This window comes from Chaetodon trifascialis, chromosome 10 (assembly GCF_039877785.1).
Source record: "Chaetodon trifascialis isolate fChaTrf1 chromosome 10, fChaTrf1.hap1, whole genome shotgun sequence".
Classification (NCBI taxonomy): domain Eukaryota; kingdom Metazoa; phylum Chordata; class Actinopteri; order Chaetodontiformes; family Chaetodontidae; genus Chaetodon; species Chaetodon trifascialis.
Genome location: NC_092065.1, coordinates 25668141 through 25684214, shown reverse-complemented (window position 1 = coordinate 25684214; position 16074 = coordinate 25668141). Strand labels below are relative to the sequence as shown.

Below are 16074 nucleotides of genomic sequence, written 5' to 3'. Positions count from 1 at the left end.
TGAGGACAAGCTGGATTCTGTGATTTGAAGCTTATTTTCACAAGTAGAATTTCACACTTCAACAGTAACTGTTGACCTTCTTGATGCTTGATGACAGCATTTTCAACAGAGGTCCGTCCTGATTATTTCCCCTCTCAGGACACAGTGGCTGATGGCTCATGATTAGCAGAGGCCTGGCTAACCAATCAAAGTCAGTTAATTGGCACCGTGCTTTCCCATCGCCCTTTGTTGAGGATTCGGTCGGTTCTTCCTGTCTAGTCTTCACCAGGCCTTCCCACCTCGCCTCGTCCTTGTAATTAGCAGACTGGAGTGGCGGTACAATCAGACAGAGCACTGGTCCACGCCTGGAATGCTTGTGTACACACACACACACACACACACACACATGCACGCACGCACGCACGCACGCACGCACACACACACACACACACACACACACACACACACACTTTACCTCACATTCATGTACACTTAAGGTGTCACGGGCAATAATGCAGTCACATTCACAGCACAATCAGTCCATCATTGCCTCCTCTCTCTCTCTCTCTCTCTCTCTCTCTCTCTCTCTCTCTCTCTCTCTCTCTCTCTCTCTCTCTCTCTCTCTCTCTCCCTCACACACATTGGGCTTGGCCTGGTCTCAGGAGTCCTCTCATGGCCAGTGATTGTCATTTGCAGCTGGCTGTTTGACCTTGATGGGGATAACAGAAGCACCACTGAGGGATGCTACGCTCTCTCTCTCTCTCTCTCTCTCTCTCACACCACACACACACACTGTGTACTTCCTCATTCTCCCTCAAAAAACACAAGGACACGAGGAGCGTGTGTGTTGGTGTGTGTTTGTGTGCGTGTATATACATAATTTGCATGGTAATGATTGAGTATGATGATGTTTTCTTTGGACCAACTTGTACTTTCTTTGGCACAGTTCGCTTCGCACAGCAGATTTTTCTCTTGATTTTTGGCACACACACATGCACACACACACGCGCACTAACTAAGAAAAAACACACTCAAGTGCATTTTTGTGAGTGTTAGTGAAGATGTCTGTGTGTACATACTGTATTTGTACATACTCGTGTTGCTTTTCCACAAGTTTTTGTTTGTCGCACCCCCCACCCCCCCCCCCACCCCCCCACCTGACAGGAACACAGACAGCAGGACGTATTATCAAGGTTTAAATACACACAAGCTCACGCAAACCTCCACACTTTGGTGCCGTGCCATTGTATCGCTGCTCATTTCCTCTGTGTGCTCGGAGGTGTTTGGTGTTGTGGAGCAGCGCCACACCTCCTGTCATCTTCCCACAGTATCTCGAGCCCCACAGTCTTTCATGTCTGCTCGACTGGTAATGAGAGCTGATAGAAAGAGGTGAGCTTCTCTCATCAGTCCTCCCACACACACGGAGGGAGACCGACTCGGTGGAGACAAAGCCACTGGGTGCACGTTACAATGCCAGCGTGTGTGGAAGTCAGAGTGTGTGTGTGTGTGTGTGTGTGTGTGTGTGTGTGTGTGTGTGTGTGTGTGTGTGTGTGTGTGTGTGTGTGTGTGTGCAGTGCAGATGATCACTTCTCCCCCACAGAGACATCTCCTAATCACACTAAACTTCTCCTGACACTTCAGTTACTCTTCAGATGAAGTTACTTTATCTTCATCAGTGATCTCTCCCTCCCTCGCTCTAACTTTCCACTTCCCTCTCTCTCACTTTCGCTCTCATTGTGCGTCCTCCCCCCCTCCCCTCTGTGTGTCCACTCTTGTTTTTCCCTCACTCCCCCCGCATCATCCAAGTTTGATGCAGAGCCATCTGTGAATCCAGCTAATATTGCACCTCATGCTTTTTTTGGTTTCTTCATCTGACCCAGTTTGTCACTCTCAGCAGGTGCTGCTTGCCACTGTGATTACTGCTCCGAAATATCTCTGTCCTGAGTGACAGCTATTGCACCTGTGTGAGTGTGAGTGTGTGCATGGATGGGCCTTGTGTATCAGTGTTTGTGTCCTCACAAGAATAAAAAGATTAGGGAAATGCACAATGATGGACTTACTGTGTTGTATGATTAGGGGTTTCTAACACAACTCAAAGTTTCCTTGAAATTACTGCTGTTAAAGCAAACATCCGTCAGATTACAAAGAACAAGGCTCAGGAAGAAGAAAGACAAGCAGGACAGGACAGAAGAGAGGAAATTTTTTTTTTAACATAAGTGTATCATCCACAAATGATAACTTTGTCACATGGTGTGAGCAGAACCATCTGCGACTAAAAATGGCGAAGACTAAGGAACTGGTAGTGGACCTGAGGAGACCCAAGGCACCGGTGACCCCTGTTTCCATCCAGGGGGTCAGTGTGGACATTGTGGAGGACTACAAGTACCAGGGGGTACATATTGACAATAAACTGGACTGGGCAAAGACACTGACGCTCTCTACAGGAAGGGCCAGAGTCGTCTCTATTTTCTGAGGCGACTGAGGTCCTTCAACATCTGCCGGACTATGCTGAGGATCTTCTGTGAGTCTGTGGTGGTAGTGCTGTTCTCTATGCTGTTGCATGCTGGGGCAGCAGGCTGAGGATGGCGGACGCCAACAGACTCAACAAACTGATCCGCAAGGCCAGTGACGTTGTGGGGATGGAGTGTGACTCTCTGACGGTGGTGTCAGAGAGGAGGATGCTGACTGAGCTACGGACTGTCATGGACGTCTCACACCCACTTCATGATGTGCTGGTCAGGCACAGGAGTACGTTCAGTGAGAGACTCATCCCACCAAAACTCAAGACTGAACGCCACAGGAAACCATTCCTGCCTGTGGCCTTCAAACTGTAGTTATCAGTATATATATTTTGTATATATATTTTGTTATTATTTTTTTTTCTCTTTTAATTGCACTACATGTTTATCTCTTCTGTTATCTCTTCTATCTCTTCTTCATCTCCTCTATTTCTTCCATTCCTGTATGGAGCAACTGTAACTAAAACAATTTCCCCTTGGGGATCAATAAAGTATTTCTGATTCTGATAACTGCCACGAGTGTTTCTTACACTTCTGACATTTCTCCCTGTCATCAAACAAAAACAGCAAAGCGAGTCAGCGCAGAAGGATGCAGTGGAAAACGATGAATGGAGAATAAGATATGGATGCTTAGTGGAACAGTGAGGATGGACACAGTGACAAACGGGACCCAAGAGCGAATGGGAATGGAGGGAAGAGATGAAGCATAAATGGCAGAGATCTTTGCAGAGGCTACAAGGGCTTGAGTTTTGCCTGGCATACGCTTGTAACACTGCAGTCTCATCTCCCATGCTCTTTCAAGTGGGGAGTGGAAAGGCCTTCATTTTAGCGGCTGCCCCATGGAAGCGTACCCTCATTAAAAGGGTGACCTCATGGCACCCCTCTGATCATGAGACACAGTGCAGGGGAACTGTTTAGATCCTCGACACACAGTGACAGAGCCGAGGCCCAGAAGGATGTCCTGATGGTGACAACCCGGTGTCTGTTTGTGTGGCTTCAGCACACACCAGCAATTGAAGGAATTTCGATGGTGTATGAGCATTTACACAGTGACACATTGCTGTGGTGTCGGCTCTGTCCTCCAGCACATTAAACTTGAGATGAAAACAACATGATGACGAAAGCATGCACTTTGACCTCCCTACTTCATTCTCAAATGGCTTGTATGCCAGTTATAATCCTACTGACAAACATCATGATTTTGCTTCCCTTTTAAATACATTGTATGACATTTTCAGAAATGCACATATTCCTGTTTTGGTGAGAGTTAGATGAGAAAAATGATGCCACTGTAACATCTGTACGGTAAGCTTGCAGTGGGAGCTGACACACACTTAGCTCTGCTTAGCATACAGAGTGGAAAGAATGGGGAACAGCTAGCTTGCCTACATCCATATGGTGAAATAGTCCAAACTATGATGTGGTAATCAGTAAGCTTTTGAGGTTCTGTTATTTCTTACATTTCATTACTACATTCAGTCAGCCATGCTAGTTCTTTTTGACCCTTTTTCCAGTCTTCATGCTAAGCTAAGCTAAGCTAAACCGCTTCTAGCCCTAGCTACATGTTTACTGTGAAGACATGGGATGTATGGATGGGTCAAACAAACACACCACTTGAAAGCAAACGTGAACAACCTTTTACCTAACTAGGCAGTTTTGGTGCCAGGCGTCAGAGAATGTCTAATATTATGTATGAGACACCGAGGGGTGCGACAAAGCGTTGGTATTTGACACACTGGGAATAAATATGGGATGGGACTTGTCAATACACCTTTTTTCAGCAGACATTCAGCTCAGGTGTATATAATAACATTAATGATGACTGCACTTCACTTTGGAATATCCTTGTTGTTGTCACATTATTAATTCCACCTGTGGTTTTCCTGCCATGACAGGTCAGATCTGTATGTATTCATTGTGTTATAAAGGACAAAACTTTGTTTGTCTATATAGAAAGTTTTGGCTTATTTTGGTTTATTATTTTTTATGTTATTGATTTTCACGTTTCCCTCTCCCGCATGTGCCCTGAACTGCAAAGTTCTACAAAGTCTGTGGCTCTTGCTGCTGTGTTATGTTAATCTAACATGCTGTGTTTTCTGTGTGCTTCTTTTTTTTTTTCACCTGGCCGTTCCTGCTGCCGGGGTACCTGGGGTTGCTACTGGCTACCGCAGTCTCATGTGAGTACATCCATCCAAAAAGTCCTTGGGTTAGATCGCTCCTGTCTAAGGAAAATAAGACTGTTAGTCAACTAACTTGGCAGCACTCCTCAAAAACACGACTGCATGAGACCAGTTTGTGCTTCTAAATCTTCCTCATGTTGACAATGAAAATGCTAATTTACAGAACATTCACTTTTCTTAAGGAATTCATTTTTGCATTTATCCAACTGTTCCACTTTTCTTATCGAAAATAAATCCCACCATGCATTAACAAGCGCTCACAGCGTGAGTCCAGTGCTCAGGGAGACGATGCTAACTTTCTTATTTTACAAGCTGAATTTGCCAACTGATGAAATCAAATCAAAGTCTTGTCTGACATGAATTTTTAATTGCTAGCTATCTGGGATTTGCATCACCATTGAAGGCACAGTAAAAGTCCCTTTGCTTGAGTAAAGTCAACAAATTCTAATATAAAGTGTTTTTTCAGAATGCTGCGCTTAGAAAAAAGGGTGAAAAATATCGAAGCTTTAAATAATTCTTTGCTCCAGGAAATAGGCTGTGTCAGAATTAAAAGGCGAAAGCTTACAATTGTTCAAGTTGTTGTTGGTGTGTGTGTGTGTGTGTGTGTGTGTGTGTGTGTGTGTGTGTGTGTGTGTGTGTGTGTGTGTCTGCAGGTGATTTCAACAGAGAAGGCAGGGAACCATATCTTCCGACTGACAGGCCCCGGTGCTGACCAGGATCCCAAAGGCCTGTTCACCATTGACATAGACACAGGAGACGTGTCAGTCAGCCGCTCACTGGACCGGGAGGCCATTGACTCCTACCAGGTTGGTGTGTGTGTGTGCGCCTTTGTTAGATCTGGTGCTTACTGTGTACTTTGTGTATGTTCTTTTCTTTCCTCTCTACCCACCTAGATTCCCTTTCTCCCTCTGATTCTTTCACACATTTCTTGTTTCCTTGTCAGTCTCTGTGCTTGCCGTAGTTCAGTTCCTGTTTTGTTCGTCGGTTACTTCCTCTTCAACCCGGTCAAGTTGTGCATGATACTCTGTACTCAAAAATATATTCACTTTGACTATTCTCTTTCAAATTTAGCATAAGTTTAGCACACTGGCCGGTGGAAAAAGAATGAGTTGAGGCTCGGTTTGTGACCCACTGTTCTATATCAGCAGTGTTATTTTGCAACAGACGGGCTTCGTCTTTGTGGAGGCTGAACTGATGCTTTCAGTTAGAAGTCTGTGGTTCCTCGCAGATGAAAAAACATTAGAGCCTTTTTGAGGTTCTTGCTGGGTTTGGTGCCCTCTGGGTTGTCTGCCTGACGAAACAATTTCCCCTAGAACAGACAGGGAGCGAGGGGCAAAGAAAAAGTAAGTCAATTGATGTTATCCTGTTTTCTGCAACCAGACATGAGTGCAGGTGTTCAGCTGGATGCAAGCTGTTGATAAGCTAATTGGCTTTTGTAAAAACTCAGAAATAATTCACTCTGTAAACACCAACAGATGTGAGAAGAGAGCAGGCAGGAGAAAAAGGCTGAGAGGAGCAAACATGTATTCACCAAATTTCCTCAGTTTTCCCTGCTCTGCTCTCATTATTACAGGCATGGAGTCACCAGGATATTGGCTTTTTGTGGTTACCTTTAATAACCAGTAAGTGAGCATCCCTGAATCGCATGAATGATCTGGTTAACAGATAAAATGGTCTACTGGACCAACATACAAGACATCACATGTAGCCTTCCTTTATGAACAGACAGCATCTTACTCTGACTGTGGAAAGAAATGATGACCCCGTAATAGAGGCAGTGTTTACAAAACACAAATGTTTACATGTTTACAAGCCCTTATCTAACCCTAACCCTAACCCTAACCCTAACCCTGACCCTGACCCTGACCCTAACCCTACACGTACAAAAGTGTAAGCAACGGGTGAAACAGTGTGTTATTTGCCTTCCTGTAAGCCGCTATTGTTAGCTTGTCTGGCTAACTAGCTTACCACCTTCAGTAGTAACCAAGCATTGCTTCCAAGGCTAAGGAACACATTATTAACGTATTTAGTTTGTCACAGGTTACAATAAAAAAGCCTCGTTCTCAGCTAGCACGTTGCTGATCTCAAGTGGAAGGCTAACATTAGCGGCTCTGTCCGGCCGATCAGAGGATGTGGGGAAAGTTTCACTAGTTGGCGTGACATTTGCTAAGCACACTGGCTAGTCCTCAAAGGCCCTGTGTCAAAAGGGAGAACATACTGTTTAAAATGATTCAAAGAAGTAAAGCTGTGTTAATTAAACAGCCAGACAGAGTTAAGGATGACATTGTCACAGTTTCCTTGTCATACTTACTAGGATAATCGAGCTTTACACTGTGATACAAGAATAACACTGTCTTTACTTCCATGTCTTCTACACGCATCATCAGCTAGAGAGGACACTGACTGTCTGGGACATGCAGCTTTAGCCTCAGTCAATCAATTAAGATCCCTTCACAAGGTTCTGCTGGAATAGTAGGAAAATATTAAAAAGTCATGTTCGCACAGTTGAGCTTCAGCTAATTTTAGCATAATTATCCTAAAATTCTGCCACTTGAGATGTCAGCCTGCAAAATCAGTGGTCACCAGCTAGAAATGAAAAGCCTACTTTGTTTGCCTCTGTGAAAATTAAGAATTTGCGGTCGTACACTTGCCACTATTATTGTGAGAATAGAAGGATTGACAGGTGAGCCAACAGTGATGAAGGTGGTTGGGTCACTGTTGGCTCACCTTACTTTTCACTCAGCATTGCTACTATCATTTAAAAAACAAAGATTATAGATGCATGCACAGAAAGAGCTGCAGAGGCAGAAACCTTCAAAGAAACCAAGCTTTATCCACTTATTACTTTTTCTAATATCCTCAAAGTGTTGTGACAACTCGGTAAGACAAAGTTTTTCGGGTCCTTGTTGGCTACTGCAAAAGTTTTAAAGCTCTGGAGAGGAAGACAAAGACAGAATTGGAAAAGAGGACAGCGAAGATTGAAGAGACGAGAATGAGGGTTTGGGGACCTTCTCCATAAAGATTTTACTGTGTTCAGTATGGAAAAGTTAAGCGCAGCGCATTGATATTTAATGACACAATGACTGAGCAGAATCAAATGCGAGGAGAGAGATTAAGAGACGAAGAAAAAACGATGGCAGAAGCACAGAAAAGTATCTGGAGAGCTTCAAACCAAAACCTGCACACACAAACCTTACAAACTTGTAGGTATACACAATATCAGGGTATTAATTATTAAGATAAGTATGATTTATTAGAACAGCTAGCGACAGATTGTATTGTTACCCAAGCTACTTCCTACATTACCTGCCAGAAGGAACTAATGGAACTTTGAATCCCTTATCTTTCACTTCCACAGCGTGAAGCCTCCTGAATCGATGTTAACGCTCATCTATTCGGCTTCTTTGTTGCCTCGAATGCTGCTTCTTTGATAACATGGAAGATGGCGTTGGAGCCTATTACTTACTGTAATCAGCTTTTTCATAAATATCTGTCCAGCGCGATGCTGCTCATTTCAGCCCGCAACACTGAAGTACAAGAATCGTGGGAAACACGTCTTTCGTCATGTGTCGGCTCTGCTTTGAACAGAAACAGACTTTATTGAAACTGTCAGTCAGACAGGTAGCCAGTTACCAACAAGATTAAAGAGATTCAACAGATATATGTTCATATAAAGTCTATTCAACTCACCTCAACATCAATCCGTCCACCATGCAGATAAACTTTATGGACATCAGATTAAACCTCACCAATTTCTGTATTTGCCAGCTGACCCGAGACTGAAATCCATCAGCTTTCCAAAATCCCCCTCTGAGTAAATTTGTCTCCATAGTCTGACCATTAAAACTCAGAGATTTAATTGTAGGCTTTAGTCAATCGCTAAATATTTCCATCTCAGTGAAAAACTGGACCAGTCTAATATGCCATTGTTTCAATGGCCTGCAATGAATTAGCTTCTAACACCAATTACGCCGTCAGTAATGATCCTCATCTTTTCCAACCTGATAGGTGAAATCCCAAAGGCCAGAAGCTTCTCTGTGCACATACTGCCCATGTGCTTATGCAGGAACACACACATGATGTACACACAGGCAGGCGGCTGCCTGACATCTTGCTCCGTGCTCTCATCATAAGGAGATACTAAGTCTGCATCGCGGACATAACTCGGAACAAGGGTCTCCTATCAAACGCAGCTTTGCTGTTTCTGGTCCGACACTGTGTGCAGAATGAAGACTGAATCACTTTGTAGTGCCCAGTGGTTCTCGTAGGCTGTCCCAGTCACATTCATTAAGGGTCTCCTCTCCCACTGTAGTTAATGGCTTGTTTGGGCAGGAAACATGAAATATTCAGAGACAGATTAAAATCACCATTACTCCACAGGAATTTTAAAGGCAAAGTGAAACACAGGCTTTTTCATTTTTATACAGCAAGGCCTTCTCGACAGGTTACATGTATCTGCTAAAACTGCTATCATCAATATTTTTAGATTAACATGACATCACGTGACTACTTCAGTGTGAAAGAACCACTCGAACAGATTCATCATCCGACTCTGCAGATCCTCTCACTGCTACGAAGTGTTTCACTGTCTTCTAACTAATTGGTTTGCTTTTCCAGCTGCAACTTAAATGTTTTGGCTCAGTTTCTCTGCTGTCATGAAGCAGCACTTGTTTTGAGCTGAAAACTATCTGAACAGCATCAAACTGTGGACAGCAACTATCTGCTGAGCAGGAAGAACGCTGTACAGTGATACAGCAGCGTGTCAGCATTGTGCTTACAGCTGTTTTGTTGCTTTCTCTGCTGCTCGTTCAGTCACAGTGTTAAAGGTAAATGTAGATTAAAGCCTTACACGGTTATTTCTGGCATGTTTAACATTTTCCCCAACTGGTCACATTGACATACAAACATGTAAGATGGCCATGAAAGTCGGTTATGTCAAATCAATAATCCACCAAGAGACATCACAGAACGCCATCCTGTTTCCCGTTAGGCTCTTCTTTATGATCCTGTGGATGTTGTTTTGGATACAGATTACATCTTTCTCTCCTCGGAGTGCAGCTCCTCTGGTTCAGGGTTATATCTCACGCTCATGTCAGTGCAGCCCGCTGCTGTTCAGCACAGACCCTCTAGCAATCTTCTGCCTGCCTGTATGATTAAGGTGTGGGCTTTTAAGAACCGTTGTCAATATCCAGCAATGTATCAATGTACCAAGGTTGTACTGAACTGGCCCTCCACTCCCTGCCTTTCTTTCTCTCTCCCGATTTTACAGTATGATGGTGATTGATTGATATTGGCAAAGAAACGCCTCACCCTCCCCACAAGGTCATTGTTTATGAAAATAAAATTGCCACCGGCTCAGAAAAAAATAAATCGATGAAGTTCACCGGCCTGGTGGTCAGAGTTTTGGCGGCTCAGCTTGTAATATATGGACGCAGACAGTCAAAGTACCGATGAAGCAAAACTTGGGAAACACATTATAGAAAAGCACAGTCTAACTTCAGCGATACAACAGCGAGGGGTCAGCTGAAGACAGATGGAAACCGGGAATTCTAAATAGGCTATTACAGGAAGCACAAGCACAGCAAACAAACAAACCCCAGACAAAGTAAACATTTGCTGTGGAAGAACAAACAGACACAGTGATCAGCTGGGCCACATGTTCACAAGAATTTAATGTCAAACATTATTTTCTTATTAAGCTCAATTAGGGTGAAAATGAATGTTAATGAGATGGAAAATGGAGAGGAAGGGAGAGGGGTGCCGTGAGGAGTCGGGGGCTCATCACTGCAGTTATGACAAGCCCGGATCGGGTCGAGAGTGACGGGGAAGAACTCTAATTGGTTTAGAACAGAGGAAGGATGGAACGTGAAGTGATAAATAACAGTCTTGTTTACACAGGTTGAGGGATGACCCTGAGTAATGCAGGTCATCACAACAATAAGTGCGGTGGGTCCTTTGTACGTGCTTACCTTGGAAATGCTGAAATTTTAGCTTGACAAAAAAACCATGCAGCTCTAAATAGTGTTGGTACATTATTTTAAAGCTGAAATCTCTCTCTTTTAATACATTGCCAGCATAGTCTGTCACTGTATTAAAAAAGGAAAAACAGCTGATTTTGATACTATGATTTATTCCTTTAATTCACTTGTTTTTATCCTAATAATGATTCTTCTGGCTTTCTCTGGGCCGTGTGCCTCAGAGCCAGGCGTTGCAGCTTGTGTGCCTTGCAACTCCACACCTGTGATGTCCTTTGACAGCAGATCTAAAAGGCACCATATTCTGCTCTCTATATCCTGTCTGTCAAGCCACAGCGCTCAGTGTCAAAGGCAAGGCTCACTGCAAACCCATATGGACCTATCTTAACTCTACAAAGGCCAAGCTCTGAATTGACAGCTGTTTTGAATTTTAGATTTTTAAATATCTCTGCTTTCAAAAACTGCGCAAAGCTGTCCCCTCAAAACAGTTTTGTTAGGTTGTCAAACTGTAGAAATAAAGCCAAACATTTTACCTATATTTACCTATTTTTGACAGAGCAGACATCAAACTGTGGCATCCTTTGACAGATCGCTCGCCTGGAAATGACTGGCTTTGGCTTCTGACTCTCTTTATCGTGACATTGATTTTAAAGCGTTTTATTTTAGTATTTGTATTGTAGCAACCAAGTTCAGGTGAAATATTTCAATACTGATTGTTTGAATAATGTATGCAAGATCCTATATGAGTAGACTAAGGCACAGGGCCGTCGGGGGGGAGGGGGACCCAGTCCGAACTTGAAATGCATGACACAGCTCTTCTACTTCTACTGCACTCATAATCCCGCTGCAATACGTTTTTATCAAGCAGAATAATACAGCGTAATCATACACACAGTCTCAGCTATGACTTTTTGCTTTTTATTTCAAAGGGGGGAAAATCAGCTGTGCAACAAGTGGCTTTACATCAAGTCAGCTCAGCCACTTTATTTTTGGCATGTTGACATTTTAAAGAAGTAGGTTAGGACACTTTTCATTCATAATATACGTTCATTTTCATTACAACTATACACAACATATTTACTGCACTGTGACTCTAACAGATGAGACGGACACACCTGCAGAAACTGATCATGTCAGAGTCACTTTCTGCCTTCTCGGCCGCAAACTCAGCAATAAGATCTTTAATATCCAGTTTGGATGCAATGTCTTTTTCAGCTGATAGCAGGGCAAGTCCACACAGTTAAAATAGTTTTTAATCAGTTTCAACTTTGAAAAGCTTCGCTCGCCCGATGCCACCATTACTGGAAAAGTCAACAGGATCCTGTCTTTGCAGGTCAGTCTCCTCCATTTCATGCAGTTTGTTCAGATCAAAAAGAAATCACGTTGCCACTCCTGCATTTGTTTAAAACGGTATGGAGAGCAGTGAGGGCCTGGTCCACTATCACATAGGCCTAATGACACAGCGACAATGAAAAACACGCTTAATTTGTAGGATTTGTTTTTTATTTATTTGTTTGTTTTTAATGTGACTTTGACAGAGACAGACAAAATCATATATAACTAATGTATTTATTAAAAAAAAACTGCAGGATTGCAGGCGCGAGGCCCCCTAGTGGCGCGAGGCCCTGTGCGGTTGCACAGTTGGCACAGTCCATGCGACGGCTCTGCTAACGCATGTCAGTCAAAGCTGAAGCGATGATACATTCTGGAGATTGCATTGGAATTACATGCTGTGAAAAGGTTTAACACAAACGTGAGGTTTGCAGACACATTCTGTACAACGTAGTCATCTCTCCTCATACTGTGTTTACTACATTGTATTCAAACATACATGAAGAATATTTGCATTAATAACATTTTACCACAGCGACTGTATTTCAAGCACAGCCTCGACAAGGCACCTAAACCACTTGGTCAGGTTTAGGAAAAGATCACAGCAACTTAAAGTAATGTAAATAAAATAATAAAATTAAAAAGGTCAATGTAGACTTTCAGTTTCACACAAGCTGCAAGGTCTGGGGCTGAAATACGAAGCCAGAGCAAAAGTGGCAAAAACTGCAGTCCCTTGAATGGCCACTTGAGGCAGACTCCAATAGCCCCCCACATTAAAATGCCCAACAGCAGAAATAAACAATTTGACAGTCCGGTACAAAAAATGTTTATGCTCTCTCTAGCTATTCTCCCTGTTCGTGACAAATGTAGAGGCAATCCTTAAATAATTACGAGCATTGCTGCTTTGAGTGACAGCCAGCTACGAGGCTTCATTCAGTCCACCTCAGCTCCACCCACACACCTCTGAGACCATTTTTGATTAACTGGAGGTTTGGTGGAGTCAGGCACTGCCTAGATGGCAACGGCCACCACACTGAGCTAAACAATGGCTCTTCAGAAACATACAGGTGACATCACAGAGACTACGTCCATGTTTTCTACATGTTTATGGTTTCACACAAAGCACAAGCAGTCTCCTGGGTGGAAGTCCTGTGTTTGTTTGACCTATTCATCTGCTCCACCTTCCTCCACAGGCAACTTACTGCCTGACAATAAACATAAATATGGATCCCAATAACCTGCTTGTACAAACGGCTTATACAGCCACTTTTTCCTGGTGAGGATGGGCTGGGAGTAAGGAATCTGTTGACACCTGGATAATATGCATTAATCCTCTCTTTACACGCAGTGCACATACAGCACAAAGGTGCGAGTTAAAGCATTTCAGGCAAGCTTCTCACCGATTTGTTTTAACATTCCTAACAGTGTAAGCATTAAATTGCCTCAGGCTTTTCATTTTTGCAGACAGACAGAACACGTAATTCCAACAATTTGCTAATTTGGTGACTTTGCAGAATTTGATCCCCGTGCCTTGCAGCGTAAGGCGCAGATCTCGTGGATGCCTTCAAAGTTTTGTTGTTTAATCACATTTTACAGTCACTGCTCCCCTTTCTCTCTGTCCTTTTGGCTTATACCTGCTCCGCTGTGGCTGCTTTCTTCTGCTTAGGTGTCAGAGACAGGGGATTTTTGATTAATCTGTCATGTTGCTGAGGTGGGGGAGCGCTGACTTTAGACGAAAACGCAAACGCTTGACCCTTATGGAGGTTACATAGAGTGCTCTGAGTGTTTCTTTGGCTCTTTATGGATATGGATCTTCTTTAATTAATACCAAGATGGCAAGATAGTATGCATCCAATTTCATTACCCCAGCTTGTGCACATCGCACTCTACTTCCGTTACACTCATAATTGTCCCTCCTAAACAATCGCAGGTAGGAACTGATACAAGCTCATAAGAAAAGGTGAACAGCAGCTCACTCGCCCATTGTAGCTGGGATAGGCTCCAGCCCCCCGCAACCCCGAAAGGGATAGGCGGTATAGATAATGGATGGATGGATGGATTGTAGTGAATATTAAACTTAACTCTCCAAGTCCATAATAATGAGGTGTACCACAGTATACTATACAGTATAAAAAGCAACATAAATTAGTATAATAAACTTCTGCAATTAAAATAACCCAGAAATATAATGTGTAAGGTTACATATGCTGTGGTATATATTATATATCCCACAGGGTCAAACCTTACAATGACAGAAGAGAAGGTTTTAATGAGCTGTCAAGTCTAGAAAATAGGATGCAGCCTGTAAGCGAGTGACATGTCTGGACCTTAAACCTTTAAAAAATGACATGAAGTTATATTCAGATGTATTTAAGGGAACAATCACAAGCTCATGTCCTGTTCTGTAATCTCACATCCTTGCCACACAGTAAAGATGCACTTTAATAGTTTTATCAATTTGCATACTACCAAGAATTGCTGTTTGCTGTAAAAGGTCTGATCTAAGACCGACGAAGTGATGTGTGTCAAACCTGTGTCAGTCTGCGTTATCTGACATCTTCCCACCCAGGGTTGAATGCGTGTTACGCAGTGCTTGGCTTTGAGCACGTTTCTGTATTAGGAATGAGGATTTCGGTTGAGTGACATTCAAACAACATGTATATCAATAAAGTACCTGATTAAAAAACAAGTAAGATAAGAGTTTGAGTGGAGAAAACAAGACAGCGTGAACATGTGACGAGAGAAAAAAACAATTTTCTGTAGCCGCGATAAAGGAAGGGTATACCTGAAGACCCCGTTCACATGACTGCTTCACGGACAGCGCTGTGTCTCTGACGGGCTCACTGCCGCGAGCGTGGTCCATACTGTTTAACTAAATGAACACAGTTTTCCTATTTTGGTAAACAAAACAGCCAAATGTAATGAATAATCTGGGTGTAGTGTGCCTCAAGACAGTTCGAAGAAAGAGAAAAGACTGCAGTAAGAGGACCGCAGGAAGAAGATCACAGGGAAGTGAGGACAGGCAGATGAGACGGGAGAACAATAAGACTGCAAGATTAAGAATGAAAGAAATTAAAAACCTAATTATTCATTCATAAAAAGGAACAGTATATTGCATGTTCTTCACCATAATGCGACATACAACACTGTTTCATATAGCAATTTGACGCCTTCCTCATTTACAGTGGTGTTCCTTTATGAGCCCGAGGCCTGAGACAGGTGAAGCCTGTTGTCCAAATCCCACTCCTGTTTTCTGCTTGGCTGGACTGTAATTTCCTGGGCTTTGGAGAGCAGGATACGCTGCCCTGCACACAGGAAAACAGCCCTGATGTGCACTTAGTCCCTGTATGTGGCCAAGAGATAAAGGACACACACATACAGACGCCATCAACACCAACACCACCATCACCTATTCCCCGAGCGAACAAACCTTCAGCCACCATAATGGCTCTTGCCTTTCTGAAATATAACCTCAATACTGTCAGACCACAGGGTCGCACACCACTGCACTCCGCTGATAATGCCCATGGTCTATAATTTGTTATTTCACATGCATAATTGTCAAGTTAACTGTGTTGTAACGCTCTCTGCCTATGTCAGAGACGCAGTAAACAGTATGTCAGTTTTGTATTTGTTTCATTTCTCAAACAGCAGTTCAGTTCTCAAAATTCACCTTTGAAATTTTGAATTAAATGAAAGAAACCTGAAAAATCTTTGAGCCTTTTTTTTACAGTGCAGTTCAGAGAGATTTTTCCCAAAACTTTTCACATGTTTTGCTGTTTTTAAGCCTTCCTTCAGGTCAGGATCTTTCAACTCTGAGAGTTGTGTCACTATCCCGCTGTCCTTCCAGAAACCCCCTTAACCCCCTGCGGACATACTACCATTCCCCTACTCCCAGATAACCTGATTAAACGCTGAGTGTCCTGTTGCTCAGCCTCAGGCATTACCGCTGCTAATTCAGCCTGTCCGCCACCTGCTGAGGCACATGGCACAACCCCTAATGCACTCTGCCTTAGTACTGGGGCAGCTCCACTTTCAACTGTTGAGACTGGAGACAGACACACGCTCAGTATTATCGACTAAAATGGA

At 43.2% G+C, this 16074-nt stretch overlaps 1 protein-coding gene across 1 annotated transcript in view; it reads left to right on the top strand.

Annotated features, from left to right (window-relative positions):
• Positions 1-16074, top strand: part of cdh13 (cadherin 13, H-cadherin (heart)) — a 244259-nt gene that overhangs the window by 54235 nt on the left and 173950 nt on the right. The window contains exons 5-6 of the mRNA XM_070971981.1: positions 4670-4675; positions 5332-5484. Of these exons, the coding sequence (XP_070828082.1) occupies positions 4670-4675; positions 5332-5484 (159 nt within the window). The remainder of the gene's footprint in view (positions 1-4669; positions 4676-5331; positions 5485-16074) is intronic.